This window comes from Corapipo altera, unplaced genomic scaffold, assembly GCF_003945725.1.
Source record: "Corapipo altera isolate COAL_440 unplaced genomic scaffold, ASM394572v1 23, whole genome shotgun sequence".
Taxonomy (NCBI): Eukaryota; Metazoa; Chordata; class Aves; order Passeriformes; family Pipridae; genus Corapipo; species Corapipo altera.
The window spans coordinates 17608703-17628796 of record NW_020884878.1 but is presented as its reverse complement, the minus strand read 5'-3'; the positions used below and the strand labels follow the sequence as shown (position 1 = coordinate 17628796).

Sequence of the window (20094 nt, the reverse complement as noted above, 5' to 3'; positions counted from 1 at the left end):
TTCTAACCTTTTCACCCACGAAGTTGTGGATCTGGCTTTCTCCTTTGCGCCTTCCACTGTAACATTTCCCTGAATCCAGTACCAGTGAAAATAGTCCCACTCTACCTGTCTGAAGCTGTACACTCTGCTCTCCCTAGCACTGGCTCTGAAAGGGATTTCCTATGACCTGGTGCCAGTGAACCTTGTGAAGGATGGAGGACAGCAGGTAAGGATAGAGATACCATTGCTGTCTCCAAGGGTACTGAACTTGGGGATCCTGAGGAGGCTTGGGATTAGATAGAGGCTTTTTCCTCTCTTAAACATCTGTGACTGAATTCAGAATGCTGAAGATCTTTTGCTCTTGCTTACGATATGACTGAACATATCTGGTGCATAGACTTCTGAGAAGCTGCACTGCACTTTAAACACAGACACAACCTCATTCAGTTAGCACCAGAAAGCGTGTGTGTGTGTCAGGGTGCATGTGTCCAAAAGATGCTAAATGATATTGCAGGGGGCTGCAAAGGGCCTGCCAAAGGAAAGGGTGGGTTGGTAGAAGAACCCTTCACTGAGAACTTACTCGGGGGTCCATAGGAGGGAGTTGTGCCCTAGTAATACCACCAGCTCAGTGTGCCAGTATGGGCTAAGGTGGAGTTGGAGAACTAGAACAGTAATGCCAACACTGATGCAGGACCACCCATCCTGGGCATTGCAGTGATGGCTTATCAAGCGATAAGGCAGTCTGGCCCTGGATGCAGTGATCCCTGAGCCCCAGAGAGGCTAATAGTACAGCATAACTTACTGAAAATATTAATATTGCAGTAGAGAGAAAAAACAGGTAAAAAAATGTTTAGTAACTGAGTTCTAGGGTAAGAAAAAAGAAAGAAGGATTTCTTATTGCTGTAAAGTAAGCTGAGGTTTGTTTCCACAGTTTTCCACTGAATTCAAGGCACTGAATCCAATGAAGCAAGTTCCAGTCTTAAAAATTGATGGCATCACCCTTTCTCAGTCGGTGAGTTACCAGCCCCATTCCTGTTAACCATTCACTCCTGCCTGCTGCCCCATGTGGAGGGGATGGCTTTGCCTTATCTTTTCCCCCAAAGCTCTCATCTGTGCATTGAAAAAGAGATGGCATTTATGATAAACAATCCCACTTGGGAACAGAAGTAGCACATAGTCTTTGCTGGGAAGCTGCTGTCAAGGATTTGAGTTCAATTATGGTTTGGTTCATAACTCTACCTTTCACTGAGCAATTTGTAGTCTGACTTAGATGGCTGTGCCAGGATTTGCCTGAAATTACAGCTAGACTAAATGACAACAGGTTACAAGCAGACATCAGAGGGGATATTCTGTTCCCTGTGCTGGTTACAAATTTCATTCAAAAGCTGTTGTATCCTCTTGGATCAGCTCCTCTTTCCAGGTGTTCAGGATGTGAACTTTTCCTTGGCTCTCCAATAGCCTCCCATTATCTCTTTGTTCACTACAGCTAGCTATAATTCATTACCTCGAAGAGACACGGCCTAACCCCAGACTCCTGCCCCAAGATCCAAAGAAGAGGGCCCAAGTCAGAATGGTTGCTGATCACATTGCCTCAGGCATTCAACCACTCCAGGTACTGCCTTGTCAGACCTATGCAAATGAAAAAATCAGAAAGGATTTCCATCTCTGAAATTCTCAGTCTGTTTAAATTGTTGCCAGCCAACAGGGTGGCAGAACTTCAGACCTGTGAGTTAGCAGATGATATCTGTGCTTACCCTGTGCCTGATCTGCCAGTGGCAACAACAGTACAGTATTTCCAACACAGAAAATCCTATAACACCCCAGGGCTCTTTCCAGAAACAGCTGAACCCATGTGGTTTTACTGCTGGGTCTAGGACATTAGAAGAAGAAAAGAATTGAGCAATCCAAAGGCAGAGGCAAAGGGATTCCCTGGGATCTGTTACGGAAGGACAGTGCCAAGAAAAAGATACAGCGAGGTGGATGATTCAATGATGGTGAGGTCAGGGCTGACCCAATCTACTGAACTCAGGCTAGGGGTTCAGGTTTGGCAACTCTTATCTTCCCTCTCCTCTCCCAGATGACACAGTGGGCAAGATCCATCCAGCAGCATTCATCTAACCTAGAGGTTGCTTTGCCTTTGCAGAACCTGGGTATCCTGAAACAAATAGGGGAAAGAAAAATGGAATGGGCTCAGAATTGTATTGCGTCTGGCTTTCAAGGTACATCCCACATCTAAAATTATCAGCATTTTGACTGACCTTACAAACTGCTGCACCACTGGCATCCTACTTGACTTTTCAAGCAGAACAACAGAAGCTTCTAGGCCGGTGTGCTGTGGTCCTGCCCTGCCACAGAGACAGTGCTCTTCCTGCCCAGAGTCCCTTGCCCAGGACTGGTAGTTTTCCAGGGTCTCAGAGGAAAGATGCTGCCCATAGGGCACTACCACTGCTGCACATGGAAGAAGGGAAATCTGGGGCCATCCTGCACACTGCAGCAGTTGATTCACTCTGAAGCATGAGGGCTCACAGCAATTCTTTCCATCCAGCTGCTCCCAAACTAGTGCCTTTTGCTTTAAAGTTCTATCTATCTATATATACATATATATATAGATATGTATTTGCTTTTGTAATCAGACAACAGATATCTGATGCCAAACTCCGACAATGTCTAGCAAGTAGCGGAGTATTTTTTTACCTCTTTAGAGGTAAGGTGCTTTTTGTTTCTTCAAAACCATTTCCCCCATGTGCTGCAATGACAGGCCCATCTTCACTTCTGGACAGACACAAACTGACTGAACCTTTGCATTTATCCCCTCTCCTTTCACATATTTCTACATTATCCTCTTAGTATTTCAGCTGCCTTGTCTGAAGCAACTGAAATCACCCTGGGTCCAAAAAACCTGATGGACCCTAAAGACTCCCATAACTAAGCTGCTGTAAGATTCCTGTTCCTTCTAGTTTCTGTCTTCCCAAATTGGTCCTTTTTCATACTCTGTTCATGGTCAAAATGCCCTTGTTCATAATTATCAGTCTAAAATGTCTTTGGTGTCCTCTTCAAGTGAATTTCCAATGCCTCTCTTAACAGCTCTGGAGCAGATTCTACAGCACACTGCTGGACGCTACTGTGTGGGGGATGAAGTAAGTATCTGAGAGAGTGTTGTGTACCATTACAGAATTGAAAATGCCAGTATCTTCCCTAAAATAGGAAAGAAAATTAGTTGAGGAGACAGAGCACAACCCCATCCTGTGCCTGAAGTTACGTGCAGTGCCTTCACCATAAGAAAAAACAGCTGCATGGATCCTACTTAGGCCATTACTGAGTGACAAAGAGTTATGGAGATATTTACTTGTCCCTGCCTATAACCTGCTGATGGCCAGATTCTGCAGCTGTATCTAGGATCAGGCTGTTAGTAGACAATGTGGAAACAGATGATATATATTTCATCTTTAAGAGATCTGCAGTTAAAAGTGTATTTACAGGGGCAAATCTTGGCTTAAGAAACATGGGTTCAGTTCTTACCTCTGTTCTGTGAAATCTTTAACCAACTTGTATTTTTCTGCTCTGATTCTCCAGTTTTGACATTGACAGATTTCACAGAGCTCACATACAAGCTGTTCTGACCCTTACCAAACTAGAGGCAGCTCAGGCTTCTTCCATTTAGTAGTTCTGCTTGGCAGGCAAATGGATCTTTCCTATAAAAGCTGAGGGAAAAAGGAAGGCTCCTGCAATATCCTGTGATGCAGAGAATTGTCTAGTAGCAGCCTTACGGAGCGCTTGGAAGGCAAAGGCTACTTAGGAGATCTAATCTTGGAGAATAATGTATTCTCTGAGAAGGACCCAGGACCTTGTGACCTGGGAAGTGGGGTGGGGGCAGCTGCCTCTGCAGGTAGGCAGCTGGCAGTCTTGTCCTTGAGTCTTCTTTTCAGGTTGCAAGTCTCTGAGCCTGTGTGCAGAGGCCCTATCACATATCAAGTCTTGACATTGGCAGGAGCTGCTTGATACTCCTGCAGTGCAAACAAGATATATTTACTCATCTTTTCCCAGCCATGCAAACGCCACTCTCCCTCCATCACGTCCCTCTGCAGCTTGCCAGCAGACCTGTTTGCTCAGAGGCAGTTGCCATAGAAGCAGTGTCCTTCAGGCTAGCATGATCGGCTGGTAATTAAAAAACAAAACAAACAAACAAAAACCAGCAAACAAAAACCACCAAAAAACCCTAAAAGCTGATGGCTTCTTCTACTAGTGACTGCTATGAAGTTCTTTTCCTTGTACTGTTGTTGCATTATTTAATGCTGGATTAAATAATTAGATTGCCATGACAACTCCTCTGTACTGGCTGATAAAATAATGTCTATCCTACTCTTGAAGCCTGCCACCACTGTGAAGTGTGATGGAACAGGCTCTGAGTTACTGTAACCCCTTTTTTCTGCTACATTTTTAGGTTTCCATGGCTGATCTGTGCTTGGTGCCTCAAGTTGCCAATGCTGAAAGGTAATTAAGGATAAACTTGAGGCGTTCTTCAAAGGCACCTACTCTTTGTGTTGGGCTGTCAGATCTTGCTTTCTGCTGCTCCTTGTGTCTGTTGGAAAGTATCAATTCTGCCTGCCCTATCCAGTTTTGGTTCTTCTCTCCATGAATTATCCTATGTAATAAATATTGTCTCTTTTTGAAGCTCTTAGAAATAAGGAGCAGTGCTCTCTTCTCAGAGGACCCTGGGGGGAAACCTGATCTATGACCTTAGAAAAGCTCAGGTTGCCCACACTCCACGTTCTCTCTCCCTGTTTGTCTTATATTTAGACAGCACAGAGGAGGAAAAGATTAATCTATATTTATTTAAAGCATTAAACACATACAAGTAATGGCTGCATGATTCCCAGGAAAAGCAGAGTGCCTCCTTACCTGTGCTGCACATTATATAAAAGCCTGGTAAAGATCACAGAATCACAGAATCGTTGGGGTTGGAAGGGAATTCTGGAGGTCATCTAGTCCAACAACTCACCTGCTAAAGCAAGTTCACCTAGAGCAAGTGGCACAAGATTGCATCCAGGTAGGTTTTGACTATCTCTAGAGAAGGAGACTTCACAGCCTCTCCAGGAACTAATTAACCTTTCTAGCATTTTAAACCTACGAGGACAAATATTTTTTTGTTATTGTAAATGACTGTGAGATTCTCCCATACTGGGCAGGCATAGCATACTGCTCTGTCCTTCTGCTCGCTGCTGTACTGGCTGTCCAACTCTTAGTACTTCATCAGTTCTTTTCCTTTTGCAGATTCAAAGTGGACATGGGTCCATATCCCACAATAACCAGAATAAATAAAGCTCTCTTGGAGTTAGAGGCCTTCAAAGTAAGCCATCCATGCCGGCAGCCAGATACTCCTGCAGAGCTGCGAGCTTGAAGCCCTTCTACTCATTAAATCTAGTCAGCTGGAGTGACAAAAAAGACAACACCTACTGTCTGAGTAGGACTTCAGTGCCAACGGGAAGCCCTAGTACTATTGTCTCCCATTCATCTGAGTGGGAAGAAGGACAGAGGACCTCCAAGGAGCGTGGATAACTAAGAGGAGTATGCCTGTGCTGGAATGCTTACAGCTACTAGTTTCTTCTATCTAATCTATCTCCATGAAGCAGATTAAAGCAGAAGCATCCATAATTATCATAAGTTCCCTTTGTATGGCTTTGGGTTGGGGAATGTGGCCACAAACAACTGTGAGGCATTGAGCCAATTCTGGACTCCCCATGGGTGCAGCTTCTTTCTACCATCTACAGAAAGAGCATCAAGGAATCAGTGTATACACTGTGCTTGTCCTTGGAGCTGCCTCAGAGCTATGGCATAGTCATCAGTGCCATGGATATAAACAGTAAGAGTTAGTCTCTGATGGAAGACAGCTTAATCCTAACCTTCGTTGGGTCTCATGGATCTTGAAAGAGCTAAGTCAGCAACTCTGCCACCCCTTGCACATAAGAGAATTACCACCTGGGACAGAGGACTTGTACCTATTCCTTATGTAGCAGCAGTCGCACAGAATTTATCATAAAGGTCTGTCTAGAGCAACACTAAATAATTGTGCCACAGTCAGCAAGGCACAAACAGGTTTCTCCCATACACTGAAAATTACATTCCTTTTCCCTCAAACACTGTTCCAGGTGTTTTCCTAGTTTTCAGCTGCAGACTATTTCCTAAGGGAATCCCATTCAGGTTCCCTCAAAACCAGAATCATACTTTCACTATGAGGACTTTCCAAGTGGCAGGAGTAAATCCCATTCCACTCATCCCAAATGAAACGAAACACCTGAGTCACCTTCAGAGTTGAAAGCACTCCAGAACTCCAGCCCAAAAACCTGTAGGGCAAGAAGGGAAAACCAGATCTTTGTGTCTGTTTTCCTGTGGAGGCTTAGATCAGATCTCACTGAATGTTTTGGCACTCGAGCCCAAGCACCAAGACATCCATAGGGGATGGAATTTCTGCCAGTCTGGTACTGTATATCAGCTACCCTAAGAGAACAATACCCACAGCCTTCCGAAAGATGTTACAAACCTCCAGTCTCTTGTGCCAAGGTGGCATTCACCTACATACAGATACTTGGACCACAACATTGCTTGGGCTCATTTATTGCCATCCATGTCTGCATTTAGGCTGGTGAAAAGCCCTTGCTGTCAGGCTCATTCTGAGTATTCTGCATTATCCTAGGTCCAGCTTGATCTTGACTGTGCTGTTGTAGAAGGTTCCTGCACAGTTGGAGCCCCCAAAGACCAACACTGTGTGCAGGTTGTGCTCCTCTTTCTTCTCCTTGTCCACATCTATCAGGCGGGTGGGAGTCAGGTCAAGCAATGTGTGGCCAGCTCGAGGCACAGAGCAGAGGTCATGGTGGATCACTGAGCTCCATGAAAGAGTATCTGAAGTAGAAAGGGGCTATCAATACTGACAAACCCACTCCTAGTGCAAGGGATGAAACAAATGGACCAGACTAGGTGTTCTGAAATGCCACTGCAGCCCCACAGTCACCTTCAGCTATGGAAACAGGGCAGGAGAGTCACTTACCTAGGTGGAAGACAAAGGCATCATGCAGGGCTCCCATGGCATTGCAGCCTCCACTGATCAGAACCTTCTGGTCTGAAACAGCCAGAGCTGCATGGAAACTGCAATCAAAGCAAAGCAAAGGTGACTACAGCAGCACCTGCAGGGGTAGCCTCAGTCAGAGCAATGGGCAGAGATGGGCAGACTTCAGTAGAAGGTTGGGGGCTTAAGCTGCAGAAAGAAAGTTAAATTCTGCTTCTCTTCTACCCTGACTTGCTGAAAAACCCTAAAAGAGCTGCCTCTGCAGATCAGGCCATGATCAGGCCTGAAGAGCACCTCATTCTTTCAGAAGGACCTATCAAAAGTCCTGTGTTTTGCTCTAGTGGGGGGAGATAGCAGGCTAGATGGGCTTTGCCCTGATTTAGGTAATTGTTCTAATGGGCAATTGTGTCCCATTAGGTCCAGCATAGTCCGGGTACAGCAGGTTCTTCCTCTCTGTGTGCCACAATACCTCTCCAAGTACTGAGGAGACCAAACAATACAGTGCACTAGCACACAGCAGAAAGGTTACCCTAGCCTGAAAGGCAGATTTCCAGGGAGACTAAACAGTCTGTACACCCCAGCACCATAGGGGCACCAACAAGGACAGGAATTCCTAGTCCCACAGCAGAGGAGCCACTGTATTTTGACTACTGGGACAGAGATATGCAACTGGGTCTGATCACCAGCACTGTTTAAACCTGGCTTCAAGGAGAAAGGACAGAGGAAGAAGATGGATTCTGGTCTGCAATAGGATCTTACCAACGTGCAGAAGGCTGTCCTGCGAGTAGGGGGACTGGTGTGTACTCCATGAAACCTGACAGCCAGGGAAAAGGTAGGTGAAATGTCCAAAAACCTCAGCCTCATAACTAGACAAAAACTTCAATACTTTGCCACATCAGCAACCTGCTTTCTCTATTACCCAGCTGCTTCAAAAAAGCAGTCTTGTTTTTCTCTATTCCCTCCTCTATTACCCCAGAAAGGTGGGGGCTTGTTTTGGTGGGAGGTTTTTTTGTTTTGTTGTTTGGTTTTTCCCCCCCTTCTTTTTTTTAAACACCATAGTTCTTCCATCTCCATTGTCTAGTCAGGAGTTTTTATACTGTTATTGCTACCTTCCAACTGATCATGCCTCACCCCCCCAGTTCCTGTCTTAGGATGGACCTTCCCAAGGCAGCCAAGACTTTCTTACCCAGATCCAGAATGTGCATGTCACTGAGGTAAAGAGAAGTCCTCCGACCCCCAAAAATCAGCAGCTTGTTTTTCAGTAGAGTAGCTGAATGCCTGGGCAGAGGGGAAGCAAGTGAATAAAACATCTTCAGCAAGTTCCCAAAACTTCCATTTTAGCCTTGGCTTCTTCTATTGAGGTGCCATAGCTTCAGTCTACACCTGCCTCTACCCATAGCCACTGCAGCCCAAGGACAAAATCTCATCAGGATTTATGACAGATGGTACTGAGAGTCACATTGCTCAAAACATAGCCCTATTTTAAGGACTAAATGATGGAGAACAATCACCTAATATTTAGGGGATAACACTGATGGGGGAGGAAAGGTGAGCAGAGGTTTCCTGCTCTTTTTCTGAGGGCTAGAATTAGAGCACTCTCACCCAAACCTAGGCAGAGGCTTCTCCCCTTCTGAGATGGGCTGATACCAAATTTCATGCTCTGGATTGAAGACATAGAGCACATTGCTGCAGGGTCCCACTGCCAGTGATGCCTTTTTGGGGAAAGTTCCTCCAAAAACAAAGAGCTCCTTTTGGTAGATAGTTGCACTGTGGTAGGTGAGCACTGGTATCCTCCCTTTAGCCTGGAAAAAGTTCAACATATGCTTATTAGAAGAAGCACATTATCTGCCGCATGACCCATAGGAAAGGGGCCCACATCATGCAGTGAGTTTGACAAGTCTCAGCTTCCACTTTGTTGGCTCCCTAGCCAGATCTTTGCTGCACAAGTAGACAGTACATTCTTTGCATACTCTGCACCACCAGAATGCTCTGATAAGAGAAGGAAGTCAATCTCCCACACCACCTTCCTCAGAAGATGACATGGAACAGAAAGATCTCATCCAGGCTTACTCTGTAAAAGCCATCTTGTACCTTAGCCCAGAAAAGGACAGATAGTCCCTTGCCAACAGGTTCTTCTCAGAGTTCTGCTGTGATCAAAGCAGTCCCTGGTTTGAGAAGACCAGCTCTTCACCTCAGCATCTGGTGCTGCTCTCAATGGCACCACATAAAATGAGAGGCCATTTCCCTCTACTGCTTGTACCTCCCACCCATGAGCCTAGCCAGATACAGCTCCCCGCAGCAACCATTTTTTCACCTTGCTTCATTCATTGTAGGCACAGCTCCTGATTTCTGTCAAGCTTGCGGCTTTTCAACATAGCCTTCTTTTATCTGTCAAATCCAACTAAGCATCTCAGATAACCTCCAACAACAGTGGACCAAGGCTACTGGAATAAGGACACAGGCACATTGATTGCCACATTCAGGCAGAACCTGCCACCCTTCCTGTGCTTTTGTCTGGGAAGAGATGCAATACTCACAGCCACGAGGAGCCATTTCCAGGTGACCGTGTCCAGAATGTAAATGCTGCTGTAGTCTTTTTCCTCCCTTATGCCCCCAAAGATGTAGATACGCTTGGTGTCAGGGTCATAGGTAGCTGTGTGACCATGCAAGCATGATGGCATGGTGTTTTGTAGCTGGAAACCCACTGGAAGCCACAAATCACTGTCTGTGGGAGCAACATCAGAGAGATGGTGTGGGAGTTCAGTGATGCTCTTGATTTATCTAGATTTTAAAAATATGCTCTAAAATCTTTACTCAAAACCTTTGCTCCCTTTGTCTCCTCAGGGCTAGAGGGAACTCTTACAGAATTCCTCCTGTATAACGAATGAAGGGGAATAGCGAGGTGAAAGAGAGGACCAGTGAGGTGCAGAAAGACACAATGCACTGGAGTCATATCTCAACTTCACTAGTTACCACGCACAGACTGCAAACTGCTTTTACCCCTTAAAATTCCCCCAACTCTTTCTGGAACTTATACCTTAGCTCCTAGAGGTCTCTCACATACAACCCCACAGCCTCACACGGCACTCCATGCTGTCAGCTCAGCCTGGTGACCACACTAGAAGATGTGACACCTTTGCTGTCCCCTCCATATGCACAGACCCCCAAGTGCCCCCTCCCATTTTCATGAGTTGTCCTTGAGCCCCACTGCCCTCACTGACTTTGACAGCCCTCAAGTCCCCACCAATTTCCAGCTTCCAGAGCACATCCTTGCAGGACTGCTGATCGACACCTTCTCCACCAATCAGAACAGCTGTCCCCAGGTCACTGAGGCACATGGCATGGCACCACCGAGGGCTGGGACTGCCTGAGGAGAGGAGAGCACAGGGCTGTGATCAGAGTGACATAAGACACCCTCAGCTGCCTTCCCTGTTGGGGAGAACAAGACAGCTGAATGCTTAGAGGGAAGAAGTGGGAAGGTAAGGGCCCCAGTCCCTTCACTCTGCAATGGCAAAAGACATAGCTCCCTGAGGAACCTTTTCAGTTGGCTCAGGGGAATAATTGCTGTACTAGGAGAGACGTTGTGAGCAGAGTAGCTGGATGTAGGATGCATACAAGGCTTCCACTTCAGACAGGTTTGGATGTCCATTGATTATCCATCCCCAGAAGTGATATCCCAGTTGTGCTATCCCTTGTGTTACTCCTAGCGACGGAAGGCTACCCAGGGACAGCTTGTTAGTGTCCAAGATAGAACAATCAGAAGCCTGGAGCTGCTTCCAGAGATATTCCTCGTCCTGCTCTGTTCCTCCTCCTTTGCTCTTCCAGGCTCCTGCAGTTGGCTGAGCAAGCTAAATCAAAGTCTATTCCACATCTTACCCCTTTCCTCAAAGGGCTATGCACCCAGAGGTGTTCCTGAGATTCAGAGGGGCTACAGAAGCATATTGGAGAGCCTGACAGTACTGGAAGCACCTATACTGATGGCAGTTGCATGGAGAGGAACAGTATATACACACAATGTACTTATTGCCCTTGATCACCGGGGAGATACAGGGCAAAGCATGAGAGGCTTTTGACGTTAAAGGGAAGGACTAGCATCACCGAGTGACTGAAGAGACAAACTGCAACAGAAACCAAATCCTCACCTTGCAACTCCTTCACCGCCAGATCTGCAGAGGGAACACAGAGATGGCCTCATAAAGAAAACAGACAGCAGACATATCATGAAATCTTCACAGTTTAAGAGCCCTTTGATCTTCCTTTCTCCAACTCCCAGCACAAAACTACCTCACTGCAACAAACAATGTGCAAAATCAAGAATCATGAAGAAAGCCTCATCAGAAGAAATCCCCAAAACAGGTAACAGTAGGGCACACTTCCTTCGACTGCCATCATGCTGTCACCATTGCATTTTACCCCTCTGATGGAAAACTCATTTCCCCCTTCTCATACTGCCTGCAGTGTAAGGATGGAGCTATACTTGCTTTTGTGAGAAGCAAGCCAAGTCCCAATAAGTCATTTCACACAGGTACCACTGAGTAATTGTCCAATTTTTACATGTAAACTTGGTCACACCCTAGAGCTGACTTGGAATTCACACTCTAGAAGTCTAAGGTTTTGTTTCCAAATCCTTTGGCAGTTACCTGCTCACTACTGAAAAGTCAGTACAATTATGCTAATTATATATATATTCCTTTTCATATTCTCTATACTGTAATAATAAGCAATATCTTCTATGGACCAAGTGGCATGCTGTTAGTAGGGGAACAAACAGACTAATGGAGATGTTACAGGATGTCATATCAGGTAACTTTCCTGTGCCTCAATTTACTCTTTTGTAACACGAGGCTAATGATATTCGCCTTCATTTATAAAACTTTTTTACTTGTATGAACTGATAGGCATATTGCGTCATGGTACAAAGTGTTGATGCTAGGAATATCCCATGTTTTATTTCTGGCCTTTTCCTGACAGGCAAAAATTCATCAAGCAGTTGATCCAGGAATAAAAAGCATTCTCAGCATTTGCAAGCCAACACAGACAAGCCCCTCATGCCTTGGAGGTATAAAGAGAAATGGAGTGGGAAGTTGCAGCCCAGCAGCATTGACTGATCATTCAGACAAGACCTGTAAAATAAAGCTGGAAGCTACCAGAATTACCTTCTTCATCAAGATCTCTCTCAGATGCTGTGGGTTCAAATAAAACTTTCCTAGTCTTCTTGGAGTGGACTCTTGGTGGTCCTATGACAGGACTATTTCTCCAGGTCTCATTGGATTTCACCTTGCCAGATGGTGGCTTCTGGGCATAGGGTACTACCAGGGCCCTCAGTGGTGCATGGACATCCTTCCTCCCAGGCCTGGATCCTCTAGCAGCCACCTCTGAGCTCTGGCTCTTAACCTGTGACAAGAGTCCCAATGAAATCAGCTCTGAGGACCTGAGGCTACTGTGAATTGTCTGTTACTGGGCCAGAGATTAGTTTCACATGGTGCTTGTTTTCAGGCTCATCTTCCCATTGAGTCCTAAGGGCCAGCATGCCAACAGTATCAGCTGCCAAACAGATGCTGAGCAATGCAGCTAACTGCTGCGGTCCACTTCTAGGCTGCTGGGCACAGCTGAACAAGGCAACTGGAAGGGCAAAAAGGCCCTCTGTGCCAGTAGTAAACAGGCTGTACAATCATCCCACCAAGCACCGTTAAATTCAACCTTTCCAAAGGCATTTCAACAAAGAATACATCTTTCTCTAGCACAAGTAAATCTTTGGCTCCAAAACTTTCTTAGCAATGTCTAACCAAAAGAGTGGTAACAAATGTCTGTGCTAGACATCAAGTGAATGGCCACTGGCGAGGGGGAAAGTTACTAAGGAGAGGGTGAAACAACAAGAGGAAGGTTCCAGGATACACATACCTTAATAGGATCCTCCAGATCCTGGCCAACAGGTCTATCATCTGCTGGAAACACTGGTGACTGGGTAGTCTCTGGGACAAGGAAGGGGTGGGCAGGTGTACTGCTGGAGACCCCTCGGAGCAGCTGTGGCAGAAAAAGTGACAAAATAAAAGGACATAGCAACTGTGCCAGCCCCCAGCCACAAAGTGTGGCCAAAAAGATGTCTTGCAAGGGACAGATTCCCTGCAGTAGTATAGCCCACATTTCATCTCCTGCACCAACATAATAAACAAGCAAAAGGAAAGCCAGGTACTGCAATATGCTAAATCCAAGGGCTTCAGTACAAGGTAAAACAACTCTGTAAGACTCAGGAGAGAGTGGAACTGTAAGTGAACTGCTCTCTGCTGCCAGTCTCCTGCAGCATAGGTGTTCTGACAAAGCTGTGTTTAGAGGGTACACCTGGAGCATCACAGAGGGCTTGTGCTCAGATCCACACTTGTCAGCTCTACCTTAGAGTAGCAAAGAAAAGGAAAAGGAGGGGATAGGAGAGGAAATTCTGTGGCTCAAAAACTATAACATTTGGGATCTCAGGCAGAAGGAGAGGAGAATGTCAGTTGTTTTACCTGTCCATTGACAGTCAGGACAAGCCTCACAGGGTTGCCTTTGTCCATCTCTTTCAATGAGGCCATGAAAATATCCATTCTCCAATCATCTTCCCACACCAGAGACCTGCACAAGGGACCGCCATGGGTTTTCAGCCCACAACTGACACTGACCAGGGCAAAATTCCTGCTCCTACCCTAGACAGTAAGAGCCCAAAGCCAAAAAAGATCCAGCCCTGAAAGCAACCAAAAGGAAGCTGAAAGCATCACTAGAGAGAAATACTATGGTGGAGGACCAGCAGGCCCGAACAGCTTTGGGACTACACCAGTAGAAGCAGGCAGCACCAGAGATCAGAAAGCTTTTCCAGTATGCCCCTCCTGACATCCTAGCAGCTCCTGCCATAACCTGCGTGTGGGCTTCAGTGTGCCAATGCGCTGTGGTGCGACGCCTGGGGACACCAGCACTTCCACTGCGATGCTCGTGTCTGGAGAGTAACAGCTCCAGTCTCCCAGGCTGAACACCACCAGCTGCTTTGGCAAAGGCAGGGGCAGCCAAGCCTGGAAACCCATCTTGCTGGACTGGCTGCGAGGAAAGAAAAACACCACATATAATCATCAAGGAGCAAAATGAATGTTTAAAAAAAATAATAAAAATACATTAACAGGCCTAAAATCACACATGCCTGGAAACGGTGAAAGGAGAGGGCTTGTGTCATTTGAAGATGAAACTATGCAAGGGTGTGATGATGAAAATAACGGGTAGACCGGGCAGGGAGCGCCGCCACGAGCTGGGGCAGTGCAGCCGTGCGGGCAGTGACAGCTCCAGAGACCAGGGCCAAGGCCAGGCGTGCGGGTGCCCCTGGCCTCGGGGGAGCCCAACCCTGGCAGGGACCGGGCCGCGTTGGCCCCACCGCTGCCGCGCAGACCCCGTGGCCGGGCCGTGCTGGGCCGTACCTGCCGAGGCGCCGCGGCGGCTCCCGCAGAGCCCACAGCACGTAGAAGGCGAGGCCGCCCCGCAAGGCGCGGCCCGCGGGCCCGGGGCGGCCTCGGCGGTGGGCGGGCAGCATCACAGTGGGCAGGGCGGGGGTCGCCGGGGCCGCTATTAAGGCGCCGCGGGGCAATGGGGGCGGCCCCAGCCATCCCCGCCCCGGCCCCACAGCTGCACAGGGGCTCGGCAGGCCCGCCCTGCCCGCGCCTTCTCGGCCGGTGGTGGGAGCGCCCGAGCCCCGGGGCGGGAGCAAGGCCAAGGCCATCCCCGCTCGCGGCGGTGCCGGTGGCAGTCCTGGCAAGCAAGGAGGCGGTCGGGGGAGGAGGGCTGGCTTCTGGCCCTCCGAAGCCGGGCCAACCCCTTGCCTTTGTATCAAATTATACCCATTACAGAATCAATTCTGTTGGAAAAGACCTCTGAGATCATCGTGTCCATCCTATGACCGAACACCACCCTCTCAACTAGACCATGGCACTAAGCACCAGGTCCAGTCTTTCCTTAAAAGACTTCCAGGGACAGTGACTCCACCACCTCCCTGGGCAGCCCATTGCAATATCTAGTCACCCTGTCTGTGAAGAAATTCCTCCCAATGTCCGATTTGAATCTCCTCTGGTGCAGCTTATGTCCTCTCTTCCTGTCACTAGTTGCCTGGGAGAAGAGGCTGACCCCCACCTGGCTACAGTCTCCTTTCAGGTAGTCGTAGAGAGCAATAAGGTCTCCCCTGAGCTTCCTCTTCTGCATACTGAACAACCACAGCTCCCTTAGCTGTTCCTCATAGGGCTTGTGCTCCACACCTTCACCATTTCTAGAGCCCAAGCCATATGTCTGTTTCCAGAGAGGGATAATTTGCTTGCTGATTCCTAAATGATGGTATCTGTACAATTTTCTTGTAGTCTTCACAAAAAAGGGCAGGTGTGAACATTGCTTCTTTTACTTGGCAGTCAGGGTTCCTATCAATGCAAGGCAGGATGGTGGCAGATACTCCTTAAACAATAATTACATGCGTGTGTATGTATTACTACAGAGACTCCATTGTGTATCCAATATCACCAGCAATGGCTCTCCTAAGCTGAAAACTGCTGTTGATAATCAAACACCACTAAAGGCAACAACAAGACTTCAGCAGCCAAAGAACAATACTCTCCCTGTGCAGCTGAATCAGGGAAGAGCTGCTTCCCTGGCAAGGCAAACAAAGCCTGTTGCAAGGCCTTTGCTGAGCAGCTCATTATCAGAGCGTTTCTGCTGCAGCCCAACCACAAAAATTATGGAGTGTGGAGCAAAAAGAACTAATGTATCACTTCCCTGCATCCCCACTGTTTTCCTTACTTTTCCTGTTGTCCATATGCCTGAGCCAAGCACAAGGATATGGATGCATAGTGAGTGCATGGTGATCAGGTAGCTGTAGCGGTGTTTCTCTTTGGTGTTCTTAAAACACAATGAAACATCTTTAACTTTGCAGAATCATCTATCCCTTTGATTAACTCACTTTATGATTGCTCCTGCCCATCAATTATTTTATAAAAGTGCTCCAAGGAAACACTGGACTAGAACTGAGACACCTGAACCCCTGCCAAACTTCATAATGAGATAAGTGAGAAAGGACTACTGTAGCTGCAGGAATCATTCCTCATTTTGACCAGCAAATGCTTCCTTCAGTATATGTAAATATAATCTTTGTAGTATGATAAAGTTGATGAGCAAAGCAGCTGTGAGTAGCTATGAAGGGCAAACACTTTCGTCTAGACAACTCAATGTGGATCTGGTAACTGAAGAGATGTTTTTAGCTCTTCAGATTGAAAGCTGAAGAGCTACCTGTAGGGGATCTCTGCAAACGGAGATGACAAGTACCAGTATGAAGCACTAGAGGGTAAAATATTCAAACTGTAGCTGTGCCGACTATATGAGCTTGGCTACTTGCTTTTCCTCTACAATTCTTCAAGCATTCAGTACAATCGCAAGCATTGCAGAGAATTTGAAGATTTACATGAAAAATATCCCAGCAAGTCATTTTAACAGGATGAAAAAATTCCTGGCTGAAGCCACCATCATCAGCTGACAACAGACCATTTTCCTATCCATTTGCAACCAAAATGTCCAGTACACCACAAAGTACATTTTGAGTATTTGCCTCTTCTTTGCTCATAAAACCAAGTTTAATTGTATTCTTGTTTTATTGGAAAGTCTGTAGTTCAGTTTCTCAAATCAAGATATTCACTTGCTTTAAACAGAAGACAAAGTTCTTGGTTGCATAGTGAAAAGTTTATTTAAAGGGAATAAGTTTCAATATATTATTACAAATCAAGCACAACACATCAAATATAAACAATACAAACCAAGTGTAGAAGGAAAGCACACTATAAATATAGTCTTCATATATGCCCTTTGGCAAGAGGCCACACTGTGTTAAAATACCCTCTTCTCTATTTAAAACTCACACCTTGGGAGCCCATGAAAACCAACTGGTTAGCACTCAATTTTGAAATCACAGGACATCAAAAATATTCGCATCACATAGATAAGAACTGACAGACAGCCATTACAGTTCACAAGAACGGAGGTCTGAAAAAGGTATGACCAGCTACAAGATGCTCCCCATTGAAGGACTATGGTAGAGGCTTGGAGCTGTGACTGGAGGGCAGCCTGCTACCCTCTGAGGAGGGCAGTCACCAAGGCATCCTGGAAGTTGCAAGGAAACCATCTCCAGCTATTTATAATTTCCAAACGTAGCTCCTAAACTTCAAGGTCAGTACTTGGCAAGGCCTCCTTAGCTCTGGTCCTTTGCCTTTGTGGCTGGCATTCTACTTCTTGCCCAAGGGACTTGACTCACCAGTCCAGATGGGCTTAAAGCAGATAACCCTCACTGATGGATTACAGAATTATTCCTCTCCCCCTGCCCAATAAAGGGTATATTTCTTGTATGATGCTTCTGAGAAATCAACATGTAAAATCCAGAATGGAATGTAGAAAAGCCAAGGGGAGTCAGATCCACCACCCACCTGGACTGATGTTATATCTTCAGCTGCAACAGCACCATTGGTTCAGAAGAAGTAGCCAGAGACACTTTCCAGGCAAATGTGAAATATTCCCACAGAAAATTCTCTTCCTTGCAATATACATTTGAATTCTGCAGTTTTATGAACCTTCTGAAACTTTATTTAGTTGGTATTTACTGCAAATCAATTTATTTAAATAAATGACGTAGCACTTTGACTCCTGCTAAACTCTTGGCTTCTTTTATAGTCTAATTAGCCAATGTATTTAACACAATCAGCTCCCAGTTTTTCATTCTGCCAGTTGGGAAGTTCTCATTTGTCTACATCATCTACATGACATTGTCATATCAAATATTTCCCCAGATATGAAAAAGAGAGAAACAGTCTTTTCTTTCACACTTGTAGAAGGAAAAAAACAAACAAACAAACAAACCAAAAAAACCAACTTTGTTGCTTTGGTCTTTTATCCAGCCTCAATACGTATAAGCACACACCACTCACAACACTGGATTCCGACATAATTTTCTTTCAGAGAAAATGAGGAATGGCCACAAGGAACATTCTTCTATGTCTGTCTAGTGTTCCTCTGGTCCTTGAATTTAGCATCAGCATATCAAAAGGAGTAGTCCTCTGGTGTTCCTAGATATCTGACAGTAGCATATGATTTTAAAAGGCAAAGAACATATGGCGCCAGGAAACACAAATACCATTGTATACTCATCTTAGAGCAACAATGCAATCTATGGACAGCTTAGATCTCCAGGATCAGCCCACAGGGGTTCTTCTTGCCTGATCTTAGGAAGTGTCCCTCTGCTACTCAAATGGGCAGAGAAATGAGAAGAAGTCCCTTGGATTAATGACACCTATGAATCTGATTTCAGACATGCTCCTTGTTCCTAAGGCACCTTGTGATAAATCCTCTGTAGAGTGGCTTTAGTAGGGGTAGTGGGATAAGAAGGAAGGGTATAAGCAGTGGGGATAAAAGTGAACTCATTTAGGGAGTAGGCTGTGCACCAGGATCTCCACCTGAGTAGGGATGCCTCTTAGGGTTAACTACTCGATGATGAGAGATTCCTTGCTGTAATTGTGCTTAATAGCATGCTAAACTTTTAAATCTTAGCTGAGATACAGGATTGACTGTGCAAATAAAATCCTTTAGATGTAGATGGCTGGCCAAGTCAGGGACTAAGTCTGGATCCAGCCACAACCTCAAGAAAGGAGTTTAAAAAGCAAGGGGGTCCTTTCTGAACCTTATGACTCAGCAGAAGGTCTCCTTGACAGTTTTGTCTGACCCTGTCCTCTATGCAGTATACAATTAAGTATACCTTGCCATCAAATCTTGTTAAAGTATTGTCACATTTACTTACAGAATCATAGAAGTTTGGGTTGGGAGGGAACCTTGAAGATCATCTAGTTCCAACTGCCCTGCCACGGGCAGAGACAATTTCAGCTAGACTAGATTGCTCAGAGCCCAATCCAACCTGGCCATGAACACCTCTGGGGATGGGGCATCCAGAGCTTCCCTGGGCAACCTGCTCACAGTAAAAAATTTTTCCCAATATCTAATCTAAGCTTAAGCTCTTTCATTTTGAACCCACTCCCCCTTGTCCTGTCACTGCATGCTCTTGAAAATAGTCTTGCCCCATCCTTCTGTGTGGATGGATCCCAGTGCAGGTGGATCCCATGTGGATGGACCCTATGTTCATATCACTTGGCTGACACCTCTGCATTTCTTAGCTAACTATATTGGTAGGAACAGTTGTGCAAAAATACAATGAAAGTGTTCCTGTATTTATAGTGCTTCTAGAGGTTTTGGTAATTCAGATTTTATTAGCAATTACCATTTCAATAAACTTTTAATAAAGTGTTTATTCCTTTTATAAAACAGCCCATGAAAAAAAAAATCTCACTTCTTAAAACAAGTTATTTAAATTTAGGCCATCTAAAGGCCTAAAGAACCTGGAGTTTTTCAGAATTTTTGAAATTTCTGTCTGAATGTGAATTATGGTACTTCCTCAGCTTTTTCTGCTTCATCAGCTAATGTTACAGTGTGTATCTGATGGAGAGAGACCATAATTTGTAAGATTTGAGGGTCCAGGCCCTTTTCCCTCTTTCTCCTAAAACTCACTGAAGCTGGAAAAGAAGTATAGTCCCATCTTCTGACAACTTGGCACAGTTAATTCCAGCACTGTGACTGTATTTTCAGAGACTGGCTTCTGTTTTTAAAGGCCTTACTAAATAAACTTGCTGTTCTCATGCTGTTGATATTTTTTACTTCCTATCATCTATTTGAAGAAAATTATTAATCTGCTCCTCTACTGGAAGATTCTACCTGAGGCAGTCGTTTTAAGTGGTGGAACTAAGTAAAATTCCATAAACTTGTGAGAATTTGGGGTTCACAGATTGACTTAAGGTTGTACCCACTTTTACAAAAAGAGTTCCATGACAGGTATTGAATGATGAACTTATTTTTTCCAAATAAAAAAAGTAGAAAATATTGTAAGGAACAACCCAGTGAATTCTCTATGAAAATGTAACTATCGTTTTTTATTTCCTCTAACAGTCCTACACAGTTTCACCATTGAGTTTCAA

At 45.6% G+C, this 20094-nt stretch overlaps 2 protein-coding genes across 6 annotated transcripts in view; one reads left to right on the top strand and one right to left on the bottom strand.

The window, feature by feature from the left end:
* The window catches only part of GSTZ1 (glutathione S-transferase zeta 1), a 13358-nt gene extending 7718 nt beyond the window's left edge, over positions 1 to 5640 (top strand). For 2 of the 5 annotated variants that reach the window (XM_027637588.1, XM_027637589.1), the window contains exons 3-9: positions 138 to 205; positions 911 to 991; positions 1466 to 1591; positions 2123 to 2198; positions 3064 to 3116; positions 4421 to 4470; positions 5251 to 5640. In XM_027637588.1, coding sequence (XP_027493389.1) covers positions 138 to 205; positions 911 to 991; positions 1466 to 1591; positions 2123 to 2198; positions 3064 to 3116; positions 4421 to 4470; positions 5251 to 5377 — 581 coding nt within the window. In that variant the 3' untranslated portion in view covers positions 5378 to 5640. Of the gene's footprint in view, positions 1 to 137; positions 206 to 910; positions 992 to 1465; positions 1592 to 2056; positions 2199 to 3063; positions 3117 to 4420; positions 4471 to 5250 lie in introns of all 5 variants that reach the window. The other 3 variants (XM_027637586.1, XM_027637587.1, XM_027637590.1) reach the window with 2 other exon arrangements.
* A 245-nt stretch (positions 5641 to 5885) lies between these two features.
* Positions 5886 to 14774, bottom strand: LOC113944602. The gene is made up of 13 exons (XM_027637954.1): positions 14476 to 14774; positions 13928 to 14104; positions 13543 to 13648; positions 12941 to 13063; positions 12196 to 12433; positions 11182 to 11229; positions 10284 to 10406; positions 9577 to 9764; positions 8642 to 8841; positions 8226 to 8317; positions 7799 to 7853; positions 7022 to 7119; positions 5886 to 6876 (listed from the first exon to the last, which is right to left on the bottom strand). The coding sequence occupies exons 1-13, from the start codon at positions 14772 to 14774 to the stop codon at positions 6662 to 6664; spliced, it is 1962 nt and encodes a 653-aa protein (XP_027493755.1). The 3' UTR covers positions 5886 to 6661.
* Positions 14775 to 20094: the final 5320 nt, after the last annotated feature.